At 35.8% G+C, this 12265-nt stretch overlaps 2 protein-coding genes across 2 annotated transcripts; one reads left to right on the top strand and one right to left on the bottom strand.

The window, feature by feature from the left end:
• Positions 1 to 2906: 2906 nt before the first annotated feature.
• Positions 2907 to 5435, top strand: LOC107416589 (4-hydroxyphenylpyruvate dioxygenase). Its single transcript, XM_016025103.4, has 2 exons — positions 2907 to 4408; positions 4996 to 5435. Exons 1-2 carry the CDS (start codon positions 3030 to 3032, stop codon positions 5180 to 5182), a joined length of 1566 nt encoding a protein of 521 aa, XP_015880589.1. The 5' UTR covers positions 2907 to 3029; the 3' UTR covers positions 5183 to 5435.
• A 2179-nt stretch (positions 5436 to 7614) lies between these two features.
• Positions 7615 to 10236, bottom strand: LOC107416588 (GDSL esterase/lipase At2g42990). Its single transcript, XM_016025102.4, has 3 exons — positions 9729 to 10236; positions 8973 to 9462; positions 7615 to 8420 (listed from the first exon to the last, which is right to left on the bottom strand). Exons 1-3 carry the CDS (start codon positions 10092 to 10094, stop codon positions 8224 to 8226), a joined length of 1053 nt encoding a protein of 350 aa, XP_015880588.1. The 5' UTR covers positions 10095 to 10236; the 3' UTR covers positions 7615 to 8223.
• Positions 10237 to 12265: the final 2029 nt, after the last annotated feature.

The following is a 12265-nucleotide window of genomic DNA, read 5'->3' as shown; positions in this document are numbered from 1 at the left end:
TACCCCAAAAAAAAAAAAAATCCATTAAACATGCAATATAGCAACTTTCCATCCTCTCTATTTATTTTTCATTAAATAATAAAACTTTCTTTTTTTTTTTTTGGGGCTAAAATTGGGATTCCCAAAAAAAAAAAAGAAAAAAAAAAAAGACAATACAAAAAGCCTAAACTTGGGGAGCTTCTTCAGATACATTTTTCTGAATTATACAATCCACAAAAGACGAGGGCAACCAATTTAGAACAAATAAAAAAATGGCTAGTTGCCCATTGATCCACTATGTATGCAAGTCTATTAGCCTTCCTAGGAGCCCAAACAAAAAATATATTTACAAAGTTAGAAAGAAAGGTGAGAATGTCATTAAAAATGTGATCTCAGCCTAGTGCAGAAAGCTCTTATCTCTATTATTTAGGGAATAAATCACTGTAAAGGTGTCAGTTTCGAAGCACACATTATTCCATCCAAATGTGTATGCAATTTGCATGGCCTTTAAGGTAGCCGCCAACTCTGTTACGTTAGGAATGGAAACTTCAGATTCGAAAGCATGTATGTGCAATACCTTTCCTCTATAATTTTGGGCCACCACAGCCAGAAAACCGCCGTTATTGCTCACTGATGCGTCGAAACATTAACATCCAAGTGCCTTTCCTTCCCTTCCCTTCATGCTTTTGTTTCTCTGATATCCATGAACGCATTTGTCACAATTCAAATCGACACCTCTGGCAATGAGGTTAGATAACACTAGGCTTGAATTAGCAGGTTTCCACAAAAAGAACTCTGTCCTCTCATTGATGGGGCTTCTTCACATATACTTCCACCAACTCTCACCACCCACTTCTCCTCCATCTTCCAACTTATAAGCTGACTTCACACTGAAGGTACCATATTTGGTTCCCGTTCAAATAAGCTTGTCGCTCTGGTACTTATTTGCCCAGAACATTCCATTAATGTTCATAATAGTTTCTTGGTCAAAAAGGCATAAAAGACATTTCCAGTTCCAATCTCCATTGCTTAGTTTCAATGAACCGACCATACCAATGGTAGTTGGGGGGTTCCTTAGCTTTGGCAAAAATCCTAGGTTGTTCGAACCTAAGGATCTTCCCAGAAGTTCACATATTCCCCTTTTTACACTCTAAAACATAATCCTTTGGCTAATAAGGGCTTTATCTTTAAAACTCTAGTCCACAGCCAGAAGTAACCACCCTTCTTTCTCACTAAATAAAGGAAGAATGAGGAAAATAATTGGCCTCCAGGGCTCGCACCCAAAACTTGATCTCTTTAGTGGTAAGACTCCATCCTAGCTTAGCAACCAAAGTTATATTGAACCTCGACAAATTTTTAAACCCAAGCCCCCTCTACTCTTCAACCGGCACACTATCCTCCAAGCCACTAGGGTGAAGCCTTTCAAGGATTTGGTTTCATTTTTTCACAAGAATACTTTGGTTATTTTTTCAATGTTTTCGCATCAACCTTTAGGAAGGAGGAAACATAACATTGAGTAAACAAGTATAGAGGTGGCCACAAGCTTGATAAGGGTGGCTCTCCCTGTCTGAGACAAAAGTTTGGCTTTCCACCCTTGGAACCTCATCTCCACCTTTCTTCTAAGATCTTCAAAGGCTACCGACTTGTTTCTCTCCACAAAGAGCAGGAGCCCAAAGTGTTTAGCCTTCTTATCAAGCTCTTTCATCCCCAGCTAACTTTTGATCACTGCTTTATTTTTTCCAAGAACGTTACAAGACAAGAAGCATCCAGAGTTGTCAAGATTGAAAGCTTGTCCTATCCATTTACGATAAAGCTGGAGGCACCTTAGAACATTTCTAACTTTACCCACATTGGCTCCGCATAAAATGAGAATATCATCCGCAAACAGAAGATGAGAGATAGTGGAAGATAAACAGCTTAGGTTCACCCATTGATTTTTTTGTCACTCTTCCATTTATGTAACATTCTGGATAGAAGCTCTGCCATAAGAATGAAGAGAAATTGGGACATCGGGTCCCCTTATCTAAACTCCTTCTCCATCAGGATTTTGCCGAATATACTTCTATTTAACAAGAGTTCCATAGAAACTAAAGAGATGCAATTAAAGACTAATTTCACAAATCTGTTTGAAAACCCAAACATGATTAGAATTTTGATGAGGATAACCCAATCAATCCTGCGATAAGCCTTTTGCATGTCTACTTTGATTCCCACAATTCTTTTTAGACTTTTTTACATTTTATGGAATATACCACTTTATTAGCTAAAATAGCATTTTCTCCAATGCTACATCCAGAAACGAACGCGCATTAGTTAGGAGTAATAAGCTTCTCCAATAAAGGCTTGAGTCGATCTGCTATAAAAACTTTTGCGTGAAAAAACTCAGCTTAACACATGAAATTGAAACTTGAAAATCTATAAATCCTCATATCCCAAATACCATACACCACTTACACCAGTAGAAATTTTTTTAGTACACAATATTACACACAGCCTGGCATCCCATTAAAGGTTTTTAGAGTTTGAAGGGACATTATGCGACAACCTATATTCCAAGACTTTAGTGTAAACAGGCCCAAAAAAACAGAAAAAAAAAAAAAAGAATTTCTCTCTCTTTCCTTTTACTATAATTATTTTTTTGTTAAAATCAAGACAACTAAACGAAATCTATAATCCAAATCCTGGCAATAATTATGGTCAAAAGGAAAGGAAAATGAGCTGCACTTAAAAATTGGCTAATAGGATTAGGATATCATGCATCAACGTGGCATTTGAAATTGTATTTCTAGCCTTTTTTTCTTTTTTTGGGTTACTGAATTTACAAAATTCCCCACTGTGTTTTGTTTTTTTTTTTTGGTTGTTTTGTCATTCCAAGCATCCAAATCCCAAAAGTGGCTTTTTCACTCGTGTCGTGCCTCAGCTCCTAAGATCCACGGAGTGGACAATTCTGTAATTTCGTCAATTTCAATCCCAGTTGACCGAGATTCCGTGACGCAACTGTTTCAATCTCCTATTGGGTCCCACTCTCGGGTACATCCAAGCCGATCATCATGCTAAGGTACCCGATAACTCCGACAATCCATCCGTCCAACTGCAATCCTACTCATCGATCATATCCTCACGTGGCCTCCTCACTCCAATACGATTTCCTGGCACAGATTCCACAGGACAAATCCTTTCATCCAATCAAGCCTCTCCACGTGTCGTCCACAGGACGCGTAAAAAGACATTACCCTCCTGCTTCTCGTCGCCGTGTTCACTCCCTCCATTTCTCTCCCGAACGACGAAGTGAAACCGAAACGATGGGCAACGAAAACCCAGCCGTTGATTTCAAGCTCGTTGGATTCTCAAACTTCGTCCGGTCCAATCCCCGGTCGGACCGGTTCAAGGTCAAGCGGTTCCACCACATCGAGTACTGGTGCGGAGACGCGACCAATACGGCACGGCGTTTCTCTTGGGGACTCGGCATGCCTCTGGTCGCCAAGTCCGACCTCTCCACTGGAAACCAAGTCCACGCCTCCTATCTCCTCCGCTCCGGCGACCTCTGCTTCCTCTTCACCGCCCCTTACTCTCCCTCCATCGCCTCCCTCTCTCAATCCCCAAACTCGGCTTCCATCCCCTCCTTCGACCACTCCGCCTGCCGGAGATTCGCCGATTCCCACGGCCTAGCCGTCCGTGCCGTCGCCATCGAGGTCGAAGACGCCGAGCTCGCTTTCACCACCAGTGTCGCCCACGGCGCCAAACCCTCATCCCCTCCTCTCTCCCTCGACGACCGCGTCGCTATCGCCGAGGTCCAGCTCTACGGTGACGTCGTTCTGCGCTACGTCAGCTACAAGGATCCTACCCGAATCTCCGACCCGAACCCGGATTCCTGGTTCCTTCCCGGGTTCGAGTCCGTCCCGTCCTCTTTTCCTTTGGATTTCGGAATCCGACGTTTGGACCATGCTGTGGGTAACGTGCCGGAGCTGGGTCCGGCAGTCTCGTACGTGAAAGGGTTTACGGGGTTCCATGAGTTCGCGGAGTTCACGGCGGAGGACGTGGGGACGAGCGATAGCGGTCTGAACTCCGTGGTGCTGGCGAACAACGACGAGATGGTGTTGCTGCCGCTGAACGAGCCGGTATTCGGGACGAAGAGGAAGAGTCAGATACAGACGTACTTGGAGCACAACGAAGGAGCTGGGCTGCAGCATCTGGCATTGGTGAGCGAGGACATTTTCAGGACCCTGAGGGAGATGAGGAGCCGAAGCTGGATCGGAGGGTTCGAGTTCATGCCATCGCCGCCGCCGACGTACTACAAGAATTTGAAGAACCGGGCCGGTGACGTGTTGACGGACGAGCAGATAAAGGAATGCGAGGAGCTTGGGATCTTGGTGGACAGGGATGATCAGGGTACTCTGCTCCAGATTTTCACCAAGCCTGTTGGAGATAGGTCTTGCTCTTTCTTTGCACTTTTTAGCAGATTTATTCTTATTTATTTATTATGAATAAAAAAAGGAAAAAAAAAAGAAAAAGAAAAAGAAAACTATATGAATAGTATAAAACAGAGATAATTTCTCAAATACCAATTCGAACTATTACAATTTTTAAATTCTATCAATTTTAACTCTCATATTGCTCAAGAAAGTTGGTTTTAGTTCATGATACTAGTAGATGAAACTATAAGACGAAAAAGTATTCGTTTATAATTGTTGTAGAAATTGATTTCCAAAGAATTATTTATTTGAATTGGTCTACATGTTTTAGATTATTAATTAATCAAAGCGAATCGCCATGTCTTTGGACATATTGGATTAAGGTGGGAAAAAAAAAAGAAGAAAAAGGTTATAAAAAAAATAAAGAAGTTATATGAACTATTATAAATTGATTTTTTGTAATTTCGGTAAGCATTTAAGTGAGTTCCAAATAACTTTTTATTTGTATTTGTCTTATATGTTTTAGATTTGTTAATGAATCAAAGTCAACTGCCACGTTTTTGGACATTTTGGATAAATTGGTTTTTGTTATTTGTATTTGCAGGCCAACCATATTTATAGAGATTATTCAGAGAGTGGGATGTATGCTCAAGGATGAAGAAGGGAAAGTATACCAAAAAGGAGGATGTGGTGGATTTGGGAAAGGTAACTTTTCTGAGCTCTTCAAATCTATTGAGGAGTATGAGAAGACACTTGAAGCCAAACAAAATGCGGAGTCAGATGCCGCATGAATGAACAAAATGTGCAGTCAGCTGCTGCATGAGTGAACAAAGAAGTGTTAAAATCTAATTTATAGACTAATAAGGTAATTGCTCAAACCAGACTCCTCATAATCTATGAGGATTGACCTCGATGATAGATTATATTTCTGTGAATAATTAACTTTGTTAATTGTGTATGTACAATGACCTCAACTTCAAAGATAAATTTGATCAAAATTTGTCTGTTGTTATCGATAATCAATACAACGTGGTTTTTTTTTTTTTTTTTGGTGAAGCAATTTCAAGGGTGGAATAAGGAATCGATTGTGCATTTTTTCTAGGTACTTGCATCATGCAAAAGGTAAAGTATTTTTGTTGGTTGATTGATTTCTGAAAGAAAGTAGTTTAGGGAGGATAGAGGTTCAAATGGGGTGAAATAGCTTGTTCATGCTCTGTATTTTTCCTTTCAACGCCTCTGAAGTTGAATCCTTTATAGTAGTTTGTGTTATATGAAGGAAAGAGGGATAAATAGGAAATATGAAATACTAGCTTTATAATATTCATACGTGTATTTTTTATTACCTCATGTCTTCCAATAGCTGTTCATAGAAATGCGGAAGTACTTATCTCTATTGCTAAGGACCTTGATTGCGTAGATTATTATGAATATTACCCAATCAGGATTATGATTTGCATCCTAGAAGGCTACTATATCCTGACAATTTATCGTCGAACTCATTTTGTTGCTTTTCATTAGTATAAATATTTAAGCAAAAATCAAATAGCTACTGCATATAGCTGGTGACGGATTGTAGAGCTAGTTTCATGAGAAACAGCAAGAGTGGAAGCTTCCAAGTATTGGTGGATATGAGTGGGAAAATCTTTCTGGTTGCCACCGGCCAGTAGTCTTTTGCTCTTAGTAGAACCAGTGGATATGTTTTGTAGAAAAATAATTTTGATCTGGTTTGTGAATGCGGAGGGAGTGATTGAAGCATTTTGAGAGGACTATCTCAAGAGGTAGAATGCTTTAATGATGGAGAAGACTAGTTGTTTCTGGGTTCCAATCATTTATAAACAGTTTGTTTAGATTTGCTTTTCTATGAACATATATAGTCAATGCAGAAATGGGCTGGAATTCAGTTTGTGTTTATATGGATAAAGAGGGATAAAAGAGAGAAAATATGAAACATTTAACTCCATTATATCCATGGATTACGTGTGTTTTGTGTTGCCTCATGTCTTCTAACAGCAGTTCACAGAAGTGCTGGAAATACTCATGCCACATTATGGAGGACCTTGTTGCTTAGATTAATGTGAATCCTCACCCATTCGGGATTATGATTTCTACCATAGAAGGCCTACTATATCCTGATAAATTATAGTCAAACTCATTTTGTTGGTTTTGATAACTTGAAGTTTTAAGCCAAAATCAAATAGATGCTGCATAATTCTGGTGACAATTTGTAGAGCTAGTTTGTTGAGGAATGGCAATGGTAGAAGCTTCCAAGTATTGGTGGATTAGAGTAGGGAAATCTTTTTGGTTGACAGTATTTGGCTATTAAAGAATGAGGGGAGGATGCTGTGCACACAAATATTTTTTTATTTGGTTTGTGAATGTTGAGTGATTGAAGCATATTTTGAAAGGACTATATCAAGAGATAAAATGTTATGGAGGAGAAGGCTAGTTGGTTCGGGGCTGTAAATCTTTATACCTGCATCTGAACTAGATTGATAAGTGGCCAAATCGTTTACAAACAGTTGATTAGAGCATGCATGCATTTTATAGCAAAACTATGTGTATATATAGACTTTTGATTTGGGAATATAGTTTGCATCTAAATTTAAGAGTTGACTGATGTAAGTGCTAAGGGTTGATACTTCCGTGAGACTTCAACCATCAAGCTGACTGCTCTAAAATGAGGCTTTTGTCCAATGGAAGTAGCTACAAGTAGTGTTGTTGTTGTGATGTTGGTTGGAACTAGATTTGAATGGAGATAATTTTTGGCCAGCAACGGTTTGGTATGATTTAATTCTTGGTAGACTATCATTTATTAGTGTGAACCCTATTGACATGATGCAAACTTTTAGGCAACTCTTCTCCTTTCCCAAATAAAATTCTATGAAATTAAGTTGGGTGTACGTCCAATCCAATCCTTTTCAATAAAATTATACCAACCAATCAATAATTGATTGGAGTTTTAATTTTCAATCCAATCCAATCTGAATTAAAAAAATATAATCCAATTCAATTAAGATAGGTTTGAATTGGTTGTTTTAATCAGTTTAATTTCCGTCCAATCCAAATACATTAAAAATTAAATTACTTATAAATATTAGATCTAAATTTTTATCTGAAAATTTTGATTATATGTTTTAGAGGATTTAAAATGAAATTTAACTGTATAAAATTATTTAATATATATATATATATATATATATATATATATAAGGCATATGATAAATGCTGCAAATAACTAATAAATTTATTATGGATTGGTTGTTTTGGGAAATGTAAAACTAATCCAACTGGATTTTGAAAATATCTAATACAATCCAATTGCATTGGATCATTCCAATCAAATTGGTTAGTTTCATTGCACAGGTTACAATTTTGAACACCTCCAAAATTAAGCTAAAACAGACCGATCAATACCCAGAAGAATAACAAAGCGAAAAAACAAGGAAATAGTCTCTCATGGTCCCATTACAGCCCTGAGGAAATCATGGGGGACTCCCAACACAACTCTAATGTTTCCCATGACAAGCTTTTAGACATATTTTTATTCTTCTTTACCATCAAAGACGCGTCCTGTATAGATCATTTTTTGCCTTGCTAAACACACTTCTAGACGTAGAGCAGTCCATAATTCTCACTGAACCCAGATGCAAAATATAGATAATCATGATTCATGAGTTAGTTTTGTTTACAAAACGAATCCAAATCCAGGGATTACTCAAATTCCAATGAAACTTCATTCCATTAACAAACTCATATATAGTTCTCTCATTGTGGTGTGTAAAAGTATCAACATAAAGACATGGCACACTATTTCCAGAATAATTATTATCGTTTAAAGAAACTTGGCTAGGCATGTTTTAAGCAAATGATCTGAGATTATATAATTTGTTTTTTCAGAAGGATGGAAAGAATCCCAGAATACGTATCTATTTGCATCAGGGCATGTAAATGGATTGTCTTTAAGGCATCCCAGAAAGCCCATCTCAAATCTTCCTGTCCCACAGCATCCTATTCTTACCTCCTCGAACCCTGAAAAATCAACAACAAAGCTCTTCTTAATATCAAATGCTCTATTGCCAAAAGTAAAAGAAAACATAGTACTTTTAGAATCTTCTTCAAATGGCTCTTGTTCATGCTTTGCTTCCATATCAACAAAGAAAGAAAGAAAGAAAAAATAACAATAATAACTCAATTTGAGCATGTCTCCGTTTGTTTTGAAAACAGAACATTAAATTAAATTTGTGAGATATTGTAGAATTTTATTCCCTTGAGGAAGAGAAGTTTGATACAAGCAAAAAAGTCAAAATTTCTCCCTCTCTAAAATATCATCAACCTGAAAAGAAAGAATTGGCCCATAGAAAACGATATTTAACACATTGAAAATGATATGGTAAGAATTCAGTGAGGACCTTATGGTATATTCAGAAATAATGAAGGTTAGTTGATATTGGGTTATGAACTGAAAACAATACGTAGCAACAATGAAAGAAAAAGATTTTAAAAAATAATAATAATTCATATGCATCTTCAGTGCCAGAACTTTGAAATCAATCCTCTGTGAAAACAACCAAACAAACTTACCAAATGAAGAAGGTTTTGTTATTATTTGTAACAAAAGATCATATGCATCTGCAAAAACCACTTGAAGTCCTTGAAGTTCTCTGTTAAGCTTTGCGACCAAACTTTTCAATTTTCCATTGAACTCCAAAGCCACATTGTTGTATTGCTCCATACAAGCATGTTCTTCTAAGATATTTGTTGTCCTCTCCAGTGGTAAACAACCCATTGGAGGAACACCTGTTAGGGACATCTTCCTAGCCCCTAAATCATACAAATCTTTGACAAAATTCCCAGCCAATCCAATAAGAAAATCCTCGTACTCTGTCACCGTGAATTGGGATTGTCGTTCGGGCAACGTGTAATAGTTTTCGAGGAAATCATTTGTTCCTATGCTAATCAAATATAAAGCCTCACTTATAATTTTGTTTGCCTTTTCGTGACCAATATAGGCTTTCAACTTTTTTTGGTATTCCTTATAGTATTCCACTTCTTTCCAGAGAGGAATCACACCCTGCGAAAAGAAAAAAAAAAAAAGAAGGGAAAATGTAACTCTGAAGCATCGTTAAATAATTTTGAAAGTACATAAATGTATCTTTGAAGCATCTTTAAATAATTTTGAAAGTACATAAATGTATCTTTGAAGCATCTTTAAATAATTTTGAAAGTACATAAATATTAGTCAGCCTCCTATCAAGTGTCCACATGATAATTCTTATACTAAGTGTGCATATATATATATATATATATAGTTTTGGTTTTACATGTTTAATTACTTACCAGGACATCAGAAGTGGCATTATCATACCCAGTTCCTGCGGAAGCAAAGCAAACACCAGAAGCAAAATCTGATATCTTATACGTTGGATCTAAATAGGCTGGTATTGTTGGCTTTAGACCAAAACCCTCAGAGATAAAGTCAGGAGGAATACGACCATTTGAGAAACGTCCGGTTGGACGTCCTCCTAGGAAATCTCGACCATAAGGCTCGAAATTGCTGCGAGCAATCGTTGGAATGAAGTTGTTGTTACCGGAGTCAACAGATGAGTCTCCAAATACTATGACTGCTGGGATTTTAGCTTTAGTTTTGGCAAGTATTGCTAGTGTTTGAATTAAGCAAAGCCATAGAATAGACAAGTATGCCATTTTTTAGTAGTTAATATCCCACCAGCTGTTTCAGCAAGCGCAGAGCTTGGAAAGAGAGAAAATGAGCATGTGGTGATCCATATTGGTTGGGATGTAAGAAAAACTTTATTCTCTTTCATTTATATATTTGAATTTCATTGAGAAAAGTTTGGCAGTGAGTTATATAACTTTAATGATATGTGTTCTATTATTATTATTATGGGATACATAGGGATTGAAATTCGGAATTATTTTTTGATAAAATAGTTTGCCACTCTACAAATGGACTTGTATTATTGGTTGCAGGGTTTAACCATGAACAATTATGCAGTAAAGTACATATGCAGGAAAATTTGCAGGCTGAGATATTTTTTGTATGGAAAATCGAGGAGTTAAAAAAAAAAAAAAAAAAAAAAAAGTGAATGAAAAATCTCTATATAAAGTAAAAAAGTGAATGAAAATCTCTGAAACCAAACAAGGGTAAAATTTGCCAGCCTGCTGAGTTTGGTTAATTATGCGGCATTTATGATTCAATAAATGTATTGGATGGTGAGGCTGACAGGCTATTGAAATGCATGTCCTCTCGATTTCCTTCAGGTCCTGATAAGGTGAAGAGATCGAACTCTTACCAACATATAGGATCCAAACCACTTGCAGTGTTTTCCTGCCAAAAGAAAACCTAAAAAACCCAATGAAATTTTGCAAACTTTTCGGAGAAAAAGTATGTCCAATCATCAGATTTTTATCTTTGAGAAAATAAGTTGCCCTATGGAGAAAGTATAATTCCATATCTTTGTGATTATTTTGTTTAAAACTAAGTGCTATTTTCAAAGGTAAGTTTGGTTAAAAGGTAAACTAAGTGCTATTTTCAAAGGTAAGTTTGGTTAAAAGGTAACTTTTTTTTTTTTTTTTTTTTTGAAAAATTAAATGTAAGTTGCAGAGGTAGCCAGAGTCTTGGCTTAAGTTTCCATTCACGAAGGATTTGATAAATCGTTGTCAACTTTAATTACTGAGGAAGTCGTTTTTTTTTAACAAAGCCACTGACTCACTATTTTCTGAATAAGTTTTGCTATTTTTCATAAGTGGTGATGAATATTAACAAAATTCATGCTGAGATGATAAATACTAATTAAATAAATTTAATTATATATTGATTTTTATACTAAAGATCTAACTATTTTACAATAGCAATTAAATCGCCATATTAAATGGTATACGAATCTTACTTACTGGTGGCGATCAATTACCAATGATGGCAAATAATATTTTTTATTCTAGACATTCAACAATCATTTTGGAATCCTACTATTTCAAAAAAAAAAACTAAAAATTACATTAAAAAAAATAAGTTTCAACATTGAAAAGAACAGCAACAAAAGTGGGAAATTGCTTAAGAAAAAATGTAAATGCCAAAAAATTTGAATGACAATCTGTTTTATTTTATTTTGTGGAAGATGGTAAGGGAATTTAAATTTTAAACTTTCCAAATGAAGTAATAATCTGTGAGTTATATGATTATCAAACTAATGTTGTAATGCAGCATTGAGTCAAATTGACTTAGTTGGTAAATTCTTTATACCTACACTTGAAAAAATAAATTTTGAAGAATTATTATAAACTTAAAAAAAAAAAAAGGAAAAAGGAAAAAAAAAAAGAAAAAGAAAAAAGAGCTAATGCAGCCTAGAAACATAGTTAGTAAAATTGCAACCCATTGCAATTGTTATATGACTAGTTAGTAAAATTGCAACTCATTGCAATAGAGTTGAGAACCCAATTAGGATGTTTACTATTTTTTTCATTTCTTGAAAATTCATGTACAGAGATGGCAAGTCCTGGCCTTTTTGGGAGCGAAATAATTTTTAAAGTCCAAAATTTGAGACTTAATTATAGCGTTTTCTTCTTCTATTTATTTATTTATTTATAATAAAAAAGAATCATCATTTAGGAATTAAGAAAAGAAGAATCATTTAGAGAAAATAAATAAAAGAGGAGAATGATGACCAAGGAACTAGTATAGTAATATGGACATATAAAAGGAAAAAAAAAAAAAAAAAAAACACTCATATATCTCCTAATACAAATAAATGATTTTTTTTCCTTTTTCTTTTTTTTAAATGTGGTCTGCCATTTGCCATATCTAAAAATTCGGCAATTTGTACTTTTAATTTTTTTTTCTAACAATATTAAACTCA

This window comes from Ziziphus jujuba, chromosome 4, assembly GCF_031755915.1.
Source record: "Ziziphus jujuba cultivar Dongzao chromosome 4, ASM3175591v1".
Taxonomy (NCBI): Eukaryota; Viridiplantae; Streptophyta; class Magnoliopsida; order Rosales; family Rhamnaceae; genus Ziziphus; species Ziziphus jujuba.
Note: the sequence above shows the minus strand (reverse complement) of the source record. Positions and strands in the feature narration are given on the sequence as shown.

What these genes read in the sequence shown, in the direction of transcription:
- LOC107416589 (XM_016025103.4), top strand. Translation starts at nt 3,030, where the DNA reads ATGCTAAGGTACCCGATAACTCCGACAATCCATCCGTCCAACTGCAAT. An exon ending in ACCAAGCCTGTTGGAGATAG is followed by an intron (nt 4,409 to 4,995) that starts GTCTTGCTCTTT and finishes TTGTATTTGCAG; the next exon opens with GCCAACCATATTTATAGAGA.
- LOC107416588 (XM_016025102.4), bottom strand. Translation starts at nt 10,094, where the DNA reads ATGGCATACTTGTCTATTCTATGGCTTTGCTTAATTCAAACACTAGCA. An exon ending in ATGCCACTTCTGATGTCCTG is followed by an intron (nt 9,463 to 9,728) that starts GTAAGTAATTAA and finishes TTCTTTTCGCAG; the next exon opens with GGTGTGATTCCTCTCTGGAA. An exon ending in AACAAAACCTTCTTCATTTG is followed by an intron (nt 8,421 to 8,972) that starts GTAAGTTTGTTT and finishes TTGATTTTTCAG; the next exon opens with GGTTCGAGGAGGTAAGAATA.